We start from the raw sequence: 19,847 nt of genomic DNA, 5'->3' as shown, positions 1-19,847 counted from the left end.
TCCCAGACTTCACCAGGCACCGGCTAGGCGGCTGGCGCAGCGCTCTCCAGTCATTTATGACTAATTCGGAGTCCCTAGCCAGCAGCAGCACAGCACACCAGGCGAAGTTGGGACACAGGCTTGCAGCTGGGTTGGCTCACCTTTGGGAAACTTCAGATACTTTTCTCAAGGAGTCTCCCCAAAGGGGAAAGGAATCTTGACACCCAGCCCCAGCCAAGAGAAGAAGCAAAGCGACTTCTTCAAACTTGCAAACAGGCACTGACCCTCTGCCGATTGGAGGGCTAAGAGGTCCTTAGACTTAGGTGAGGGGGCTCACTTCTTTCCTGAAACCCACACGTCTCCACTGATTGAGAGGAGGCAAGACCACCCCCCCCATATGTGTAAGAGCCCACCTCCTTCCCTTAATCCTGGGGGGAAAGGGGGCAGCAGCTAGGAAAAAATACAACTACCCCCTCCCAGCAGCCGCCCCCGCCCACCGCCCACCCCACCCTACCCCAATCCTCTCTCTCCTCCTTTGCTCCTTCTGTGGAATGGAGAGGAGGGGAGTGACGAGAGAAAAACGAATACAAATCTGCAATTGATTTTCATAATGTTTCTGCGGTGTTTGCAAACCAATCGTCTGAACGTCCCCGATCTTACCTAAGAGAGAACCCCTCCTACGTCTGCGAAGTGCTCGGAACTGATATATGACAATATCTACTTTGGATCACGTGCTCGGGGAGAGAGCCTAAGACGGATAACGCGTCATCTCGCCTTCCCAAATTTTCCCCCCTCGCTAGACCGGGTCCAAAACCTCCATCCGGAGCCGGCAGGAGAGGAGAACGATGTTTAACTCGGTCAACCTGGGCAACTTCTGCTCGCCGTCTCGAAAGGAGAGGGGCGCTGATTTCGGCGAGCGGGGGAGCTGCGCCTCCAACCTCTATCTGCCCAGTTGCACTTACTACGTGCCTGAGTTCTCCACGGTCTCCTCCTTCCTGCCTCAGGCCCCCTCTCGTCAGATCTCCTATCCCTACTCTGCCCAAGTGCCCCCAGTCCGGGAGGTCTCCTACGGCCTGGAGCCCTCCGGCAAGTGGCACCACCGGAATAGCTACTCGTCCTGCTATGCTGCGGCCGACGAGCTCATGCACCGGGAGTGCCTGCCTCCTTCCACCGTCACAGAGATCCTCATGAAAAACGAAGGCTCCTATGGTGGCCACCACCACCCCAGCGCCCCGCACGCGGCCCCTGCCGGCTTCTACTCCTCAGTCAACAAGAACAGCGTACTACCACAAGCCTTTGACCGCTTCTTCGACAACGCCTACTGCGGCGGCGGCGACGCGCCGGCCGAGCCCCCCTGTCCCGGCAAAGGCGAGGCAAAGGGGGAGCCCGAAGCGCCCCCGGCCTCGGGACTGGCGTCCCGGGCTGAGGTGGGTGCGGAAGGCGAAGAAGAGACTACGAATCCCAGCTCGTCCGGTTCAGCCCACTCGGCCGCCAAGGAGTCGGCTAAGGGAGCCGCCCCCAGTAGGTAGCAGCGGACAGGGAACCAGCGGGCAGCAAGGGAGGGAGGGTGGAAGTAGGGGGGAGGCGAGGGGAGTGGGGACGGCCTCATGTTTTGGGTCAGTCGGATTTTATGTGGAGTTTTATAAGCATTCAAAGGATTTTATTATAACCTACAAAGCCCTCTCTCGCAACGACTCGACTTTTTACGATGGAGAAGGGGTGGGGAGGGAGGGAAAGGGCTCTTTGGAAAAGCCGGGTGAGCCCCCTCCCCGTTATCTCCCTCGGTCTGTGAAAATTTTAAAAGCACCACCATCGCGGGTGATATTCACTTTGATCGTGAACTTAGAGGAGCATTTCAGGAAGGATTGGGAGCCTGGCTGCCGGGGGTGGGAGGGAGGGGAGGGGTGGAGGGAGAGAAAGGGGAGGGAGAGAGAAAGACCCAGGGAGAAACCCAGAGAGGGGGAGAGCTGGGGAGGAGAGGTAATGGAGCAGAACCTGAGACCCGAGAGGCGAGACTAGGTCGTTCTGTTGCTTTTTAAAACTATTTTTGAAAATGTGCAAACTATGAGTCCGAGGGTCCTAGAACAGAAAGCCAAGCAGCTGGGGGTCGGCGGCAGCAGGAGAATGGGGTGAGGCGACTTAGGGCTCCACTCCGCTCCAGCCCAAGGGTCTCAGCCTTTCTCCCAGGTTCGCAACCTCGGCGCTGGCCTAACTCGGGAGCGCGACCCGGGGAGTCAGGGCCCAGAAAGCGGCCCGCGGGTGTCTTTGGTGTCCAATTGCTGGCTTTCCTCTCGCCTCCCATTGCTCTCGCCTGGTGTTATCCCTTCTTGGCTCCTGTTCTTCGCGGTTCCCCCATATTTCTGGGGGAGGGAATGGTGGGTGTTCAGAGCCACTAGGAAGGAAGAGCGGGAAGGGGCAAGGGGCCGCCGTCGCGCAGGCAGGGGGTCCATTGGGAAGCACGTGGTCTTGGTTGGTTTTCCTTCTCCCTCAAACCCTGACTCGCTTTGAAAAGGGAGAGCGGGTCCCATAGTAGTCCGGGATCGAGCAGGGTGGTCGCGGCTTCCCTAGACACTGGGCCCGCGCGAGGAGAGTCCGCCGGCCAGGCGGAAGGGCTGCCTAGCAGTTGGGCTGGCTGAGCGCTTAACGGGCCGAGGTCGCGGGGATCTCACGTGTCTCTCCCCTTCTCCTCAAACTTGCCCCCTCCCCCCTCCAGACGCCCCCCGCTCCCGCAAGAAGCGCTGTCCTTATTCGAAATTCCAGATCCGGGAACTGGAGCGCGAGTTTTTCTTCAACGTGTATATCAACAAAGAGAAGCGACTGCAGCTGTCCCGGATGCTGAACCTGACAGACCGACAAGTGAAAATTTGGTTTCAGAACAGACGGATGAAAGAAAAAAAACTGAGCAGAGACCGGCTGCAATATTTCTCGGGAAATCCTCTACTGTAACCCGCAGACCTGGCCCTTTGGGGGGAGGGGGTGAACGGGGAAATTATTTTATTTTATTTTTATTTTTAATTTTCTAACTCGCCTTCTTTCCGCGGGTGGAAAACTGGACTATGGCCAGGGCCGGCCCCCACTCCCGTGGCCGGCATTTCTTTCTGGAATCTCCTTCACCTTCGGTCTGACTCTCTCCTTGTGGGATAGGGACCAGACTGGAAAGGGGGTGAAGGGAAGTGTCTCACCCACGACGAGTGGACACCGTTAGCGCTAAGGCCAAGACTCTTTATTTTAAAAATATATACACCTCGCGACAATGTCTTGCTGCTCTGATTGGGTGGGGAAAAGGGAGATAGTAGTGGGCGCCTGAGATAAACAATCCTTAATCTAAAAACCTTTCCTTGCCCAAGTGACAAGATCTGCTAAGGCTGTCTTTGTGGGCTCTCTGCCCCTACCCCATCTCGCCCCACTGCTAGGGGGCAGCTAAATGTGATCCTGCCTTGCTGTGAAATTTCTGTACCTTCGACCTGGTGTTAGGTGTGCAAAGTTCGTGTCCTACCTCCGTCTGCGCCCAGGCCCCACCCGAGTCTAGTTCTCCCTGAAAAAGTCCTCCTTTGAAATTTCCCAACTGGTGCATTGAGGTTTCCCAATATTTTTTCCAAGCTGTGCCCCACTCCGTGGATTTATAGCTATAGTCTATGCAGTTGTTTGTTTGTTTGTTTTTTAAGAAAAAATAAAATTGGGGTGGTGGCCACAGTAAAGAGATGAGATTGGGTGCTCCCCCCTCCCAATGCCTGAATTTTTGTAAATACATTTCACAAGCTTTTCTTTCTACCCTGAGGGCCAGGGGGTGGGGAGGAGAAGGCTCCTGGAATGTGATTCAAATCATTCATCTCTCTTCATGTGCGTGAGTGCGTGTGTACGTGTGTGCAATCCCCGCCTTGCTCCCATCACAGAGGGATTGATGTGAATTTTTTTTGTGGCAAATAAAGATATTTCATTCTGTTCAATATTATTATTTTATTTGATCCTTTTATTAGCCTATCTTTTCTTAAAAGCCTCAGTATTCCCAAGGAGGAGGAGGAGTAGCTACGGGAGGCTGGCTGGCGGGAGCCTAAAGACTGGCTTAGGCCTGAGTTAAGGGCCTGCACCACCCCTGGTTGGCAGGGGGGGGGGCAAGAGTGTGGCAGTCCTTTCCTTCCACACTTAAGCTGAGGACATTCCACAGCTACTCTTAAGTTCTCCTTTCTCACGTGCAGCTCAAAGTGTGTCCAAACACCCAGCGGATGCTTTCCATTTAAGTACACATTTGTTATGGAGTTAATTGTAACCATCATCGAATTTAAATTTATAGGAATTTTCTTGGCTCCACCACCCTCCTGCCAGATGTCTCCATCTATCACAGTAAAATGTGCAGGGTTTGGGATAAGGTTTTTCGTGGGGTTTGTGTGTGTGTGTTTCCCTCTATGAGATGACTGTAGTGGGATTTTTATATACAATTTTTAGGGAAGGAGGGAAGAGGAGGAGAAAGCAGCTCCCTCTTCCTCCCTGAGGCCCCTGTGTGTGGGAAGGTGGGGCCAGGCTGCTTCCCCTCAGGCACAAATGGCCAGGTTCCTCCAGACACAACAGGCTATGGCCACCAAGATGTTTATATATGGGGTCTCCCAGAGTAGACAGTCCCAGAGATTTGTTTTATAGGGGTTGGCATAATGAGGGATGTTGAGGAAGGAGGTGACCCTCCTGGGGACAGTCACCACACCCATCTATATTTGCTGCATGTTTCTTCTGTACAAAGATAGCCATGGTCCTTTTAGCTCTTTCAGTGAGGGGATTTAGCAATTGTTTTTGATGGCAGGAAACCTGCAATTGTATCTGAATCCTTAATTTGTAAATACGGGTGCTGAGACAAGATACTCAAACTGAGGTGAAACAGGAGAATAGCCAGCCCCACAGTTCCCTTATGTACCCAAACAAATATTTTATTGTAGTCAATGGATCTGGGGGTGCATATGAGAACAAATATGATTTATACTCTTGTTGTCTGCAATATGGAGTAAATGTGAACACATGCACATCTAGGGCTTGTATTCACTGGTGTGTATGACCACCTACAGTGTTTATTGCAGGAATGCAACTGAAGTGTGTGAGAGAGAGACTTCTCCAGGTATAACAATTGTCCATATTGGAGAACATTAGCAGGCCAGCCATGCTTCCTATAAAATGCAAAGAGATAATTCTATAGAAGGAACTGGTTTATAAAACAAGTCATCTCTTTAAAACTCCTGATTGTGGAGAAAAATATTTAAAATCTGCAGCTACCACTTTCTTTGCAATGTGCAGACCCAGAAAAGTACCCCAGTTCCAGGAGGGGGTTTTGAAGGATGGAGGGTCATCCTGAAAGAAAAACCGAAGACTTCTGTGACCCAGGTTTGAGAATCTGTTAGTCCTCAGTAATCCTCTAAAAAGGGGGGGAAATATGGAATCTCTTCTCCTCAAACAAACCCACCTTTGGACCCCAGGATGTCCAACCCCCCTTGTGGGTCAGGGGCACTCTGGACTCAGCCTCTTAGGGTAATCCCCTCCAGCCACGGTGCTGCCCTGGAACAAAAGATCTTCGTCTAGACGGCACCATAAAGCAACCCCCCCTCCACCTTGCCTCTAAACTCAGTTTCATTTTGCCCTTAACGACCCAGTCTGGCCTGTGTTAGAAAATGCTTCCGCCCTAAATAGTAAACAAATCTGTCTTGGCTCCCACAACACCCCCCCCAAACCCCCCTACACCTCATCACCCATTACCCACATTTTCCCTCTTCTTGTCCAGGTTTTCTAAGTTCCCAGTTCCCCAACCCCCTCACCCTCACTCCTCCCAGTAAATAAACCGAGGCCGAGTTCAAAGTTTCCCGGAGCTAAGGAGGAATGCTGGTTGTAAAAATCCAAGTTTATAGTGCACGTGGGAGTTTACAAGGGTATTAAGAGATGTGGGCTGAGAGAGAGCACTGTGGGCCACTCCCCCTCCCTCTGTGGACTTTGGGGTGCAAATGAAACCTGGGGAACTTGAAAATAAAAATGGGTTGGGGATAGCCTTGGGTTGGGGGTTCCTTTGTCATCAGACCCCCAGGTTGTTGGGAGAAGGACAGCACAAGGATTTTCAAAGAAGACTCAAGACCCTCACTTAGCATCTATGAGAGCGAGCCCATAAGTTGGCTCCAGGTGTCCCAGATGGAGGAGCTGGGTGAGTCCAGCTTTGGGGGAAGTGAGAAAGTGCAGACCAGGTGTACAAAAGTAAGTAGAGTTGGGAATACCTGGAGCCAAGGCTAGGTTGGAAAAATCTACTTTGGGTTAATATCTCTTGAGTGGACTGAGGGCAGAGAGAGCTTTTCACACCAGGGCAAAGAAGAACTTTGAACTTCAAGGGAGTCAAGGTCGCCACCCACTCCTCTACCTCCCCGCCCCCTAAGGAATCTGCAGGACAATTCCTTTCTGGGTCAATATTTCCTGAGGGGGCAGCCCCTGGGGTTTCCTGGTGCTCCAGGAATGGATAATATTGTTTGCTGCACCCTCTCTGGTAACAGTTCCCCAGAATTGTGTACACACACGCGACTACACTCTTTATTATTCATATAAACCTTTGGAAGAGGCAACGCCCTGGGAAGTTTTTATAACTTTGTTTGGCATAAAAATTTTACAAGAGTTCCCTCACCCCTCCCCCCACTTAAAAAAAAAGTTAAAAGTTTTGGTCTTTCTATGTAATGAAATCTCAGGATTTTTGTGAGGGAGAATAAAGAGAGACTTTGGGGCCTTGGGAGAGGGGTTAAAGTTGCTTCTTTCTGCCTAAGGAAAAAGAAACTTTGAAGGCCGGGGTCAACCCTTTCTGAACCTCACCTCGGATCTGGTTTTGGGGGCTGCAGACTATATAGACTTTGCTCTTGAGATGTACACACTCACAACAGCCTAAAATTTGGATAAATATAGATGTCATCTTCTGGGGTTGCCTAACAATGAGATGGAACTTAGACTGGTAGGACTAGACCTTTCTCTGACACACACACACACACACACACACCCCATACACACATCCCAATCCAAAAAGTGGAGACCCCTAACTCTGTCTCAGACTGGCAGTTTGGGAGGATCCCTGCAGACAGTCCTGTATTCCCGCCTACTGAGAGACAACAATGGGTTTGAAGAAAGCAAGGATCTAAAAGGCCAAGTAATTCCTGCCTAAAGGTTGAAGGAGGAAGAAGAGACGAGAAGACCAGCACTTGCCCAGCTGCAGTGGTCTGGGAGTGTGGAGAACAAAAGTGCCACCGATGGATGTGAAGACATGGCCTTGGGCTGCCTAGCCAAGGAGAACCTTGGACCTGCCCCCACCTGAGACTGACCGAACTTCACTCCCTCATTTCCTCACACTTGGGGGCACTAACTGGGCTCAAAGGAGGCCATTTTAAGTGCTGAGCAAAGGCAACAGGACAAAGATGGGGCAACTTTTCCAAAGGCAGACCTGGCTTACAAGGTTCATTTGGGGAAATGGAAGTGAAGTTACCTGACCAGAGGAACGGTAGCTTCAGGGAGTCATCTGTGTCCGTGGGAAAGGGACCCAGAGTCGGATGCTTTTCTTTTCCTCTAATGGCGATTGCTGAGGCCTGGATGCTGGCTGCCAGGAGACAGTCCTACATTTCTCCTTGTGAGGGGTGGAACTAAGACTGAGACACCGGGAGAAGGTCAACTCCAAGCCTTAGCAGTGGGGCTGAGGAGGGATGCAACAGAGTCTGGCTCTTTCCCCCTCGTTGAACCCAACACAACAGGAAAAAAAAAGAAGAAAGAAAGTCAAGGGGAATGGAAGAAAACAAACAGGCAGGAAAAGAGCAAAGATGAAACCGTATAATAAAGAAAGATGAAAACTACAGAAATCAGTGGGCCAATGATTTTTTTTTTTTTTTAAGCAAAGGATAAGAAAAAGAGATGGGAAAAAAGAACTGCAAGGGTAGGGAAAAGGATAAGGGAAGAAAATTAGAAAAAGAAAAAACGCAAATAAAGAGAAAGAGTGAGAAGATATAAACAAAAAAGAGATGGAAAGCCAAGCAGCATTGGTGCTTAAGCTTCTGTTTAGGGCTCTGAACCTTGGAGAAAGAATTTAGCGGATGAAGGAGGAGCAGGGGTTTCCTCTGGAGCAAGCCAGCCCCACCGCACCCTGGACTGTGCCTGAAAACCGGACTTAATGGGGGTAACTTAAAAGCAAACCATGAGGGGGGGACACCCCCCCAACACTTCTCCTATCAGTTTCCTCCTCCCAAAGCTTCTCTCCGAAGTGTTTGCTGTCTGGTTTCGATTCAGGAGACAAAAATTAAGTATCTGATGGGCTTAGGAAGGACCAGGAAGCAGTCTGACAAGCTCGGATTCTCAGACTTGGGATACAAGGGATCAGGTCATAGGAAGCATTTGGCGTAAAAGTGAATATTTGTGGCCGGGCACATACAATTAAGTGCGAGTTAGACGCGTGTATGGACTCACAACTCTAGAGCATCTGGGCACAAGTGTCTACAATGTCCAGATGTGAGAGCCGACTCCGTTGGCTGGTCTGCCTGGGCGGCAGCAAATTCCAGAGTCAACCAGACGCCACTCCAAGCTTCTCGGCTTTCTTCGTCTTCTTATACCTGTTTGAAAATCTTTTTTTCAGTGTCTCTGAAAATTGCCAGGGATTTCCCAACTTCCAATTTAGCCAGGGCAAGAGGCCGGTGCTGATGAAGAAGAGAAGCAGAGCTTGCCTTCACATTTTGGGAAGAGATTGATCTATCGGAGCCTCCAAAATAAGAGGGGGAAAAAAGAAACGAAACGAAAACGTCAGCATCCACCACGGGTTTGATTTGGTTTTCCGTTTTGCTTGAGGAGATTTCAATAACCACATTTAATTTTTATTTATTTTATTATTTTACCTCTAAGGGAGAAACACTTTATTTTTCACTTCATTTTTGAATTTTCCCAGATGACTTCCTTAACCTCAAAGAGAAACTGCTCCTTTTTTATGAAAAAATCAGGATCCTTCTGGGGCATTTTGAGGACCAGAGCCAGAAAGCAGCTGAGATTTCTTTCTGTTCTTCCCTTCAAATTCAAAAGCTACCCAACCTTTGGCATGCTTTCTGCAAATCACAGGATCCTCCTGGAGCAAGCAAGAAATGCCTGCACTCCCAGATTCTATACCTCCTCCTCTCCCTTTCTCACAACCCCACAGCCTGCACAAGCGGCCAGTCCAGTACCTACTGTCCCTCCTGGATCTGGGTACCAGGAATATGGGTGCAAGGGGCCAGGGCTCTTGGGATAGCTGGGATTTGTGAAGATGTGGATGCAGCCTAAGCCCCACTCTAACTGCAGCCCCTGGATTCTCTCACATCTCCAAGCTGAAGCAAGAAAGGAGAGTACTGGAGCCAGGCTGAGATGCAAGTTCTCTCCGAAGCCGCAGAAAGTTGGGGAAATGATTTCCCAGGCCAATAAGGTGATGGTTCTAGCAATACAGACTTCCCTTGGGTCCTAAACGAGGCACCCGGTAGCGCTGGCTTGAGGCTCTCGGCCCTGTAGGGCAGGACCAGTGGGGTCCTGGCAGCAGAGGCAGGCAGAGTGGCAGTGTCGGCCTTAATGCCTTTGAACGCCAGGCCTGGACAATAGGACAGAAACGGCCTTTGCTCGTGGCCTCGGGAAGGACGGAGACCAAGTGGGAGTGGGCAGGGCTGGGACCCAGGTCTGATTGCATTTTTTCCGAACCTGTACAAATGCTTTGCTCACCAAGCCTAGTGCTTACTTCTTCCTCTTTTTTTTTTTTTTTTTTTTACCTCCACTGAGACAGGATCCCAAAGTCTGCGACAACACAAGTTATTCAAGTCTCTGCGGCCTCTCCAGCTCTTGTTTAACAGCGACCCGATTTGCGTTTATCCTGCATAATTAGGCAAACATTTGTCCCACCGGGGGTCCCACTTAAACTGATGAATTTGATTTCTTTTTTCATTAATGGGCCGTGTTTATCATACTTCTAATTATTTCAACTTTAAACACTATTCGATCTTGTGAGAAAGTGGGAGTTGATACCGAGGCTTCTTGGGAGGCGTATTCTTTCCATTAATAATAGCACAGATTATGAAGAGACACAATCTTCTCTCTTCTCCCTCTCCCAGGTCTGAGGTGAGGGGTAGGCTTGATATGGGGGTCGGACTGGGAGGGGGAGACAAGGAGACAAGTAACCCTAGGCCGAGTTACTTTAATAGAGTTACTTAAATCACTCCTTGGTCCTTCTCCTGCTAGTTCCCCAGGTTAAGCTTGGTTTTGAGTAGCATCTGAAATTGGTGTCCTTCACTCTTGGCTACCACCTCCCCCTCTCAGGCTGGGTTCAGACTAGTCCTCTGCCAGTATTGGAGATCTTCCACCACCCCAACCGGAACCAAGCCTGGCTGGCCTCCGAGAAGGCTCCGGTAAGGCTGCCTCAAGCCTAAGCTACTAACATTGAAAGAGACAGAAATAAATTTTAAAATAAGAAGAAAAACCAAGGTGGCTAAGAGGTACCTGGTCATGGAGGAAATGGTCTACCACACCCCCAAACTGGGGTGGGGGACAAGGGCAAGGGACTGGGAGGCCAAACTCCCAGGGTCAGGCACACCAGGAGGAAAATAAAGGAGACTTGAAAGAGGGGGGAGGGAACCCCCTAAAGCCATATAATTCTCAATTGCTTTGGTCTTTAATTTCATCGCCCAATAAATGAGGAAATATCAGTTCCCATACTAAATTTTTATCCCCAGCTGATAAATATGACTGGGAATTTTCGTTGGGTCCTCGTAAAAGAGAACGGTTTCGATCAAACTGGTGGGGAAAGACTTATGCAGATAATACAAACAGTGGCCATAAAGTCTCAGTCGCTTCCCTCGGGGTAGGCTATGGGACAAATGGCTCCCTGACTTGGCTGCTGCCAGAGCTGTCCCTACTCTCTTCTGGGGCCTAATCAGCCTAACCTTGCCCGGACCAACCACTTGAACGGAGTTCACCGCGACCCCTGCAAATGAAAACACAAAACCATTTCAAATCTCCCCTGATCGCCCAGTCCGGTTACACACTCTACATTTCCTTCCAGTTTTCTTGGGGTTCAGGGGCCCCTGGGACTTCACTCTCGTCTTCTGGATGGAGAAATTGGGCGGATTTCTTTCTGCAGTTCCCACAGCCGCTGATGTGGGCCTTTCTGAATACCACCCCAGCCTCCTTTCTTCTCCACGCCACGGCTGGCTTCAGGAGTCCCGGTCCTTCCCCTCAGGGCTCCAGCCCTTCACAAAGTCAAAAAGCCGGGGCTCTGTCCAAAGAAAAATGCGGGGAGACCGGAAAGACAAGTTATTTCCCAGATTCCGTTTCCTGAGGAAGCCGTGGAGAGTTTAGTTCGCTTTGGGAGAAAAGCAATGGGAAAACGGAAGGAACTATTTGAAACACACGTTTCCCCTACTTTTCGCTTCCCTTTATTTAAAAAATAACAACAAAGATAGAGTGATTCCTCTCGCCTTTTAAAACTTCCCCCAGCCCATTCGCTCTGTTTAGGACACTTCAGTGGGTCGGATTTTGTCCCATCTGGTGTTCTGATTTCTCCTGTGGTACATGACTCTCACAAGGCAGCGAGGCTCCGCAGGTTCCCTCCTTCTCTCCGGGAATCTTCTCTGTTTTAGCGGGGGCAAGGTCAAGCCAAAAGCGAGGGGCCACCAAGGTCTGAAGCAAAGCAGTCGAACCGGCTCCAAGGCCAAAACCTTCTCTCCCATGAGATGATAACCCAGAAGCTGCCCACCCAGTCAGGTCCAGGCCGGGTCCGGGAGCGGGAGCATCCGGTCGGTCGCCAGCTTCCTCATAAGCTCGGCCCCTATATCCACTCGGAACCTCTTTTCCCGAGCATCCCTGAAGTGATCCTGACTCCCTCCATAGCTCACAGCAGACACTGGAGTCCCCCAACCAACCCTCACAGAGAACTTGTAACTCAACCGACCTCCTGAGACTGGCGGTTCTTCAAGCACCCACGCCTCAAGGGCCAAACCCGAGGGACGAAGGGGCAGAGGAGCAAAAACTTTAGACCTTTGGGGATTCTTTAACTTTTTCGCCCTTTCTCTGCTCGCCGAAGTATTCTCTAAAACCTCACCCTACTCCCACCCCCAAGGGAAGAAGTAATTGGATTCTAGAAGAGAAAAGGGGGTGGTGATAAGAGAGAAGTACCTGAATCTTCTCTTGACCTTTTAATTTGAATTTGACTGTTTTGAGCCGCGAGTTGACTCGCTCTCTCCCTCTCTCTTGCATTACCCCCCTCTCTTCCCCCTTCTCCCTAGGAGTTACAAGCTGATTCCTGAGTAAACAGACCCCACTCTCCCCAGAACTCCCTCCCGGTTCCCCTGCATCCCCCTCCCGCCCCTACTACCCCCGGGGTGCTTCCTTTGTTCCCGGGGAAGAGCTCCAGTGCCCCTACCCAGAGGTGGCTGCTAGGTGGCGCTGTTACTCCACGCTGAGCGCTCCGCCTGTCGACAACTTGACCCCGCTGACGTCACGGCCGTCTGAATCATCAAGGCCATTTTCAAATCCCATTGGTCTAGCCATCACATGGTGAGGACCGAATGCTCGGATAATTATGGAGCTGATATTTCCCCCCCTCCCCTTCTTTTCCCTCCCACCCCTTCAACAGCCCCCCCCCTCCGGATGGGGGGAAAAAAAAGATGTCAGCTCCTCCGCTGTAGTATTGCTCCTTAAAAACCCCTCTCTCTGAAAATGACATGCCCTCGCAATGTAACTGCGAACTCGTACGCGGAGCCCTTGGCTGCGCCCGGCGGAGGAGAGCGCTATAGCCGGAGCGCAGGCATGTATATGCAATCTGGGAGTGACTTCAACTGCGGGGTGATGAGGGGCTGCGGGCTCGCGCCCTCGCTCTCCAAGAGGGACGAGGGCAGTAGCCCCAACCTCGCCCTCAACACCTACCCGTCCTACCTCTCGCAGCTGGACTCCTGGGGCGACCCCAAAACCGCCTACCGCCTGGAACAACCTGTTGGCAGGCCGCTGTCCTCCTGCTCCTACCCACCTAGTGTCAAGGAGGAGAATGTCTGCTGCATGTATAGCGCAGAGAAGCGGGCCAAAAGTGGCCCCGAGGCAGCCCTCTACTCCCACCCCCTGCCGGAGTCCTGCCTAGGGGAGCATGAGGTACCGGTGCCCAGCTACTACCGCGCCAGCCCCAGCTACTCGGCGCTGGACAAGCCTCCGCACTGTGCTGGGGCCAACGACTTCGAGGCCCCTTTCGAGCAGCGGGCCAACCTCAACCCGCGCACGGAACATCTGGAGTCGCCCCAGCTCGGCGGCAAAGTGAGTTTCCCTGAGACCCCTAAGTCCGACAGTCAGATCCCCAGCCCCAATGAGATCAAGACAGAGCAGAGCCTGGCTGGCCCCAAAGGCAGCCCCTCGGAAAGCGAGAAGGAGCGGGCCAAGACCGCCGGCTCCAGCCCAGACACCTCGGATAACGAATCGAAAGGTAAGGCCGCCTGGGCCGTGGGCCCGGCTGGGACGCTAGGGTACTTGGTGTTCATGGCTGGGCCTGGAGTAGGATAGGGGGAAGGATTGGGCCCAGGAGGCACGGGACGGTCACCGAAATGAGATCCGAGTTTGCGACTCTTGTCTGCTGAGTGCCGGGCTAGTGGTGTGTTATTTGACTAGGGAAGGTAAGCGGCGACGTGGAGATGCCAAACGGTTGCGGCCGTGGGCGCAGAAGCGGTGGTGCACACCGCAGGCAGCCTGCAGATGTCTTGAGCTACCCAGGGTGGGTGACTGCTCCTGGGCCATTTGGGCTGTGGGTTGCTGCATTTAGGCTGGTATTCTGGGGAAGTGGTGGGGCTGAGTTTCCCCTGCTCAGGTCAGAGGCTTCCAAAAATCTTAAAATGGCGATCTAGGGCCATAGGGTAGGAAAGGCTTGTGAAAAGGAGAATTTCGCTGTTATTGAGTTTTCCCAATTGAAAATTGTTTCCTGTGAAACGCGATTTGTTGTTTGTGAGTCGGGTTTGTGCGTGTGGTTTGGGCTTCTGCGGTTTTTGGCTTGTCTCTGGCTTCTGGAAGCTGGGCTAGGGTCGGAAAAGGTGGAGGTGAAGGGCTACCCCACTATGTCCCTTCTGCCCCCAGACACCCCGCTTGTGGATGGCGTTGAAACAGGGCATTTGAAATGTAAGTGGCTTTTTAATTTCCCTTTTAAAATATTTTCTTTTCCTTTTCTCTAGTTAAAAAAAATTTTTTTTTAATTCCCCCTTTAGGTTTTTTGTTTAGTTTTTAAAAAGCAACTTACAAGTTGAATGGTTGGGAAATTTCTGTATGCGTGGCAAGAGGTTTTCTCCTGAAACAGAATGTGACTTTGGTTGGATTTCTTTGTAATTTTGGTTGGAGAGAGAAAGCCTAGTCAGAGTTCAAGCTCAGGGTTCAAGATTCATTTCTGCTGCAGGAAGAAAGAATGTGGAAGCAACAAGAGCAGGGGAAGAAGGCTGAGGAAAATGAATTTCCCGGAAAAGTTGAAGCTAAAAACATCTGAAAAGGCCCAACGGGAGGAATAAACCTGTAAGAGTAGCTCCTTTAGGTGTAGAGGCATTTAAAATATTGAGAGGGGAGCAGGCTAGGGGTGGCCTGGATCTTGTGGCGCTTTGTATATGGACTCCTGCACACACGCATGTCTGGAGGCAACCAGTGTCACACTCACACACACCCCTCTCACACATTCTGCACACACTCACGCATGCCCGCTCACACATGCATACGCACTCTTTTGGCGGGCAAGGGCAGAACCTCACCCTCTCCTTTGGGTCTGCTCTGTAAAGGCAGCCTTGCCAGATCAACCCATAGAAACACTGGCAAAAAGATGAACACAGGGGATGTGCATCAGGGGGCACTTGTGCATTGTGAAGGTTTCCTTTTACATCTACTTCCCAGACCCAGAGCTTAGTTGGGGTGCAGGTTTGGGCCATGAAAAATTGTGTTTTAGCTCCACCAAAAGCAAAGTCAAGGTTAACAAGTCCACATTCTAGCTCTCATTGCCCCCATTCTCTTCTGCCCTCCCCATAACAAGCTAAGCCCCCTGACTGTAGCTATATCTCCCTCAGCTGCCATTTTTCCTGTACCCTTCCTGCCCCTCACTTTGGTGTTGCCACCAGGCTAGAGGCAAGAAAGCTTTCATCCAACTTTTAAATTTCTGCCCCTCTAAACCCCAACAAACAGGACAGACTTAGAAGTGGAGAGCCCTTAAACAATTTGGAAGTAAGTTGCAGGTGCAGACATATAGAGAAAAAAAATTAAAATATCAATATTTTAGACTGCAGCCTCAAGTTTGAATTTACTGGTGTCTCCTGGTTCATCTGAAGGCCCTAACTCACCCCCAGTAAAGATAAGATCCAGGTATCTGGCAGCTTCACTGGACATAGGGAGGAGATTAGAGAACAGAGCAATCAGCAGAGCCCTTTCCTGGGTGCCTGTCTCAGGTCTCAGGACTCTGGGTTTTTCCCTAGTAAAGATGGCCAAAGTCCATCCATTTGCTGTTTGAGAAGCAGAATTGGATCATTTCAGTAAGAATATGTGCCAGCAAGAGAAGTTGTCAATAAGATAACGAAAAACACAATGTTTATAGTTTCTCCTATTTAAGTAGACACATATGTATCTATCTCTATGTATGTACATATGTGTGCAGAGTATGTGTGTGTGCATAGGTATCCACATCTGCAGGCAGGTATGTACATCTACATATAAATAGACTGGGCAGGAGATTTCCAGAAGACTGCATTTCCTCAGGATATCTGTCCCCCTTGACCTTAGCTCCCATGGCCAGAGCAGTGGTCTGAAGACCCTTAACATGCCCTAAAGCTGTTGTCCCTGACCTTTGATGCTCACACAAATTCCCCTGCTCCAGATACACATACCTGCAGAAATGCCCAGGAGAGGAAGAGCTGGTAGTAGGGAAATCAAGGGGGTTTAAGGGTCTGGAGCTTGGTGCAGGGACAGTTGCAACAGCCCCTGGACACAGAGATTGGAGGACAATCTGAAGTTAAAGTGTTCTAAACTCTCTAGACATTGCTCTGGGCAGCGGATGGACTTTGCCCTAGGGTCTTTCTTTCTGGTGAGACTTTTCCAGAGCCAGACTGGAACAGAGAGGAGGGAGGGCCTGGTGAAGTTTAGGACTCTCACCAGGGTCAGAGAGCTAGGGGAAAGGGAGAGTACTCAGATCTCCTAGGTCAAGGTGGAATTGGGTATTTTAAATTTAATAAATGCTTTGGAAGCAAGAACTGCCTCTCTGTCTCCCCTGTAAATCTAACCTCCAAAGACATTCTAAGAACCTTGAGCCCAGGAGGACCCCACCAGTCAGGCCTGTGGGGCAAAGCAGCTCCCCTATGCTCCCTCCGCAGCCCCAACAGCAGACTGGCAAAGGCTGCAGCGTGCTGAGAGGGTTTGCATCTTCGAGGGATACTTATGTAAATAATGTTATTTTTAACAGAGGAGATAAAGGCAGAAAACACCACAGGAAATTGGCTGACAGCAAAGAGCGGAAGGAAGAAGAGGTGCCCCTATACTAAACACCAGACGCTGGAATTGGAGAAAGAATTTCTGTTCAATATGTATTTGACGCGAGAGCGCCGCCTGGAGATTAGCAAGACCATTAACCTTACAGACAGACAAGTCAAAATCTGGTTTCAAAATCGCAGAATGAAACTCAAGAAAATGAACCGAGAGAATCGGATCCGGGAACTGACCTCCAATTTTAATTTCACCTGAGCTCTCCATCTTCCCTCCCCCTCCCCTCTTCCCCCCTCCTTCCTTTCCCTGCCCCTCCTCCCTTTGTGCCTGGTGGTATATTTTTTTTCCCTCCCTGAGTATAAATGCAACACGCCTGCAAAAAGGCAACGACCTCAGACTCTTCTTCCAAGGGACCTATGGTTCGTGCTGCAAAGATGCGTCCACCTAAAGCATGAGAAATGGGGTGCCTGGGTGAGGGGTGTGGAATGTGCTCACATAGATGGGGGTGGGAGTGTGGCTGGTGTGTGTGTCAAACCCTCACTCATCCTCAGCACTCACACACAGCATCTTGCTCTCCAAGCAAAGTTAAGGTCTAATCCACCCAATTGTAGGGGGGCAAGAAAGGGGGAAATCAACTAGAGAGGGTTTTGTAATGTTGCAGAGCACAGTCAGAATCACCCCTTCCTTGTTGCATTTCATTCCTAGAAGAATAGGCATTTTGGAAAGTTCGGCTAGTGTTTGTGTGTTTGTCGTAGCGCCTCGCGCCTCCACCGAACCCCTCTCAGTGTCTTTAGCTACCAATTGCTCAGAGAATCTGCTTGAAGTCCTGTATTTGTACTGCTTTCTGCTTTTCTCCCACCCCTTCCAGTACCCCTACATTCCCCATCCACTGTCATCTCAGAAATTCCATCCAGAGAAACAGCAACAAAAAAAAAAAAATTAAAAAAAAAAAAACAACTAGCAAAGCTAAGACAGAATGCACCCACACACACACCAAATATCACCCCCTTCCCTGTCTGGGAGTTGTGTTATTTAAAGATATTCTGTATGTTGTACCTTTTGCATGTAGCTTCCTTAATGGAGAAAAAAATCTTAATAAATTTCCAGAATCCTAATCCTCAAATGGGTGGTTTTTTTGTTTTTAGTGTTTTTTAGTGACACTCCCACCCCCAAAGAGACTGAGTGTATGAATGTGTGTGTTTTGTGTTTGACTCATCTCCTAGAGCCTTTCTAGAACATCTCTTGGAGGGTTTAATGTAAGTGAGAGACCATAACGTTGATTTAAATATTATCCAGGTGACCACAATAAGTCAAGGTCATAAAACAGTAATGTCAGGACGGTCTTGGTGCGCGCGAGAGGTGGATTTTATGATCTGCAAATATAATGTGGTGCTGCAGTAAAAGATGCATTTAAAGGTGACTGGAGGAGGGAAAGAGGCAGAGAGCAAACTGCAATCTTGAGGAGAAGACGGATGGATCTGATTGCCCGGGGTGCTGGGCCGGGCGCACCCCACTGTTGCTGGGGGTACCCCAAGAGCCCCCACCCATTCAAGGAGAGGAATAAACTTAACCACCGGAGGGGGACGCAGAGCTCAACCCCCCTCCTAGACAACAGCAGCTGAAGCTCCGGCAGAGACAGAAGGAGGAGGCAGCGACAAGGTAAGAGAAGCGGTTTCTTGTTCTTCTCTTGGCGTATGTAGAGTGGGGACTAGCGGTGTCTCCAGGTGCCGAGCGCATGGCGGGCAAAGCAGAAAGGAAGGTGTTTCGGGTATTGGGCTTGCTGAGAGCCCAGGCTCACCTGGCAGCCACTCACAACAGAAGGCAGTGGCTGTGTGCTCCCTCTCCTCTCCTCCTCAGCCCATTGCTGAGGGGTTCCAGGACAGTTAAAAGAGGTGAATTGGTGATTTTTGGCTTCTTTCTCCTAGTGGGTGCTTAGGGTAGCCTCGAGGTTGGCACACTGGTCTAGGTGTTGCTTAGTCTGATTGTCTGCTGGAGAGCAAGGGGGTGCGGGTGCGGGTGTGTGAGAAAGCATTGGGGTTTGAAGCTTAGGTTTTCCTGGTTTTGGCTGATTTGAGTGTGAACCTTGTACAGGCTCTCCGTCCCGTCCCCACAGTCCCTGACTATGGAGCTTTGCCAGGAAAGTGGCCTGATTGGAAGTGACTCTGGAGTACTAGTAGCCTTGCTTTCGCCACACATAGATGCCAGAAGCAAGAGCGAAGCTGGGAGAGGGAGAGGAGGAGAGAGAGGGAGTCTGGGAAGAGAGGACAGGAGAGACAGATGGACGACACCCAGCTTAAGAGTGCAAGGACGCGCCAGCTTCCCTCAGGGCCAGGGCCAGAAGCAGGGGACTATCTCCACTGCAGTTCTGAGGATGGGGTGGGGATTTGGGGGCCAGCAGTCCCATTTCACCAGATGATCTCTGAGCAATTTTCTTACAAGAGACGCTGATGAGGCAGCCAGAACCTCCCTACCCACCCAGCCACCCAAAGTCCACTTTCTAGTCCTTAGGGAGGTTGTGGGGGTGGAAAGGGGGACGGGGCTGAATTTCTTCCTTTATCAACCCCCTTCCCTTCTCCTCCGGATAGATGCAAAGCTGAATCTCCCGCCCTGCTTGCTCAGCTGATCTGTGGCTTAGGTAGTTTCATGTTGTTGGGATTGAGTTTTGAACTCGGCAACAAGAAACTGTCTGAGTTACATCAGTCGGTTTTCGTCGAGGGCCCCAACCCACCCGTCGTGCTTCCTTTATCCTCAGTGGGGCTGCCCTACATCTCCCTCTACATAGGACCGAGTATATCAACCCTAAGGAGAGCCAGCTAGGAGTGGAGCTGCAGAAGTCTGAGGAACCCTGCTTTATTCTAGCCTCTCCTCAGCCTGTCCCAGTCTCTGTGACTGAGGGAGAGGAGTTTTTCCGGAAGCTATTGTCTCCTGGGCCAGCTGATGGAGACAGACAAAGAAGGTGCAGTCAATTCCTAGGAAATTCAAGAGTTTGAGTAAGAGTTGGCCTGGCAGTTCAGTTGGGCAGCAGGGTAGGGTGGGATCATTTGGATAGCAGAGGGCACAGAAAGAAAAGGGAGTCTCTGGAAGGATTAGCTTTTCTCACCTGCCATCTGCATTGAAAGAATCTGCCTCCCGTCAGTTGAGGCTAGGGTTTCCCCGTTAAAAAGTGGGGTGTCTCAGGGGCCCCAAGAGTTGGGGAACTCTGAGCACCAGTCCAGCCACCTCCCATTGGTCTTCTATGACTCTGTCTTCAGGGGAAAGGGAATATTTCGGGTGTTAGGAGGTTAGAGGGAAGCCCCTCAAATTCAAGTAGAGTCCCCCCACCCCCACCCAACACACACACACACACACACACACACACAAACACAATAGTGGGTCCCAGCCCAGCCTGGGCTGGGACCTTGTCCGCC

At 50.7% G+C, this 19,847-nt stretch overlaps 2 protein-coding genes across 2 annotated transcripts; both read left to right on the top strand.

Annotated features, from left to right (window-relative positions):
• Positions 1-710: 710 nt before the first annotated feature.
• On the top strand, positions 711-3,926 carry HOXC11 (homeobox C11). Its single transcript, XM_006869944.1, has 2 exons — positions 711-1,500; positions 2,693-3,926. The coding sequence occupies exons 1-2, from the start codon at positions 825-827 to the stop codon at positions 2,923-2,925; spliced, it is 909 nt and encodes a 302-aa protein (XP_006870006.1). The 5' UTR covers positions 711-824; the 3' UTR covers positions 2,926-3,926.
• An 8,641-nt stretch (positions 3,927-12,567) lies between these two features.
• Positions 12,568-17,563, top strand: HOXC10 (homeobox C10). Its single transcript, XM_006869943.1, has 2 exons — positions 12,568-13,432; positions 16,421-17,563. The coding sequence occupies exons 1-2, from the start codon at positions 12,682-12,684 to the stop codon at positions 16,696-16,698; spliced, it is 1,029 nt and encodes a 342-aa protein (XP_006870005.1). The 5' UTR covers positions 12,568-12,681; the 3' UTR covers positions 16,699-17,563.
• Positions 17,564-19,847: the final 2,284 nt, after the last annotated feature.

The sequence above is a fragment of the Chrysochloris asiatica genome, unplaced genomic scaffold (assembly GCF_000296735.1).
Source record: "Chrysochloris asiatica unplaced genomic scaffold, ChrAsi1.0 scaffold00138, whole genome shotgun sequence".
Lineage (NCBI taxonomy): Eukaryota > Metazoa > Chordata > Mammalia > Afrosoricida > Chrysochloridae > Chrysochloris > Chrysochloris asiatica.
This window is presented reverse-complemented; position numbering and strand designations above follow the sequence as displayed.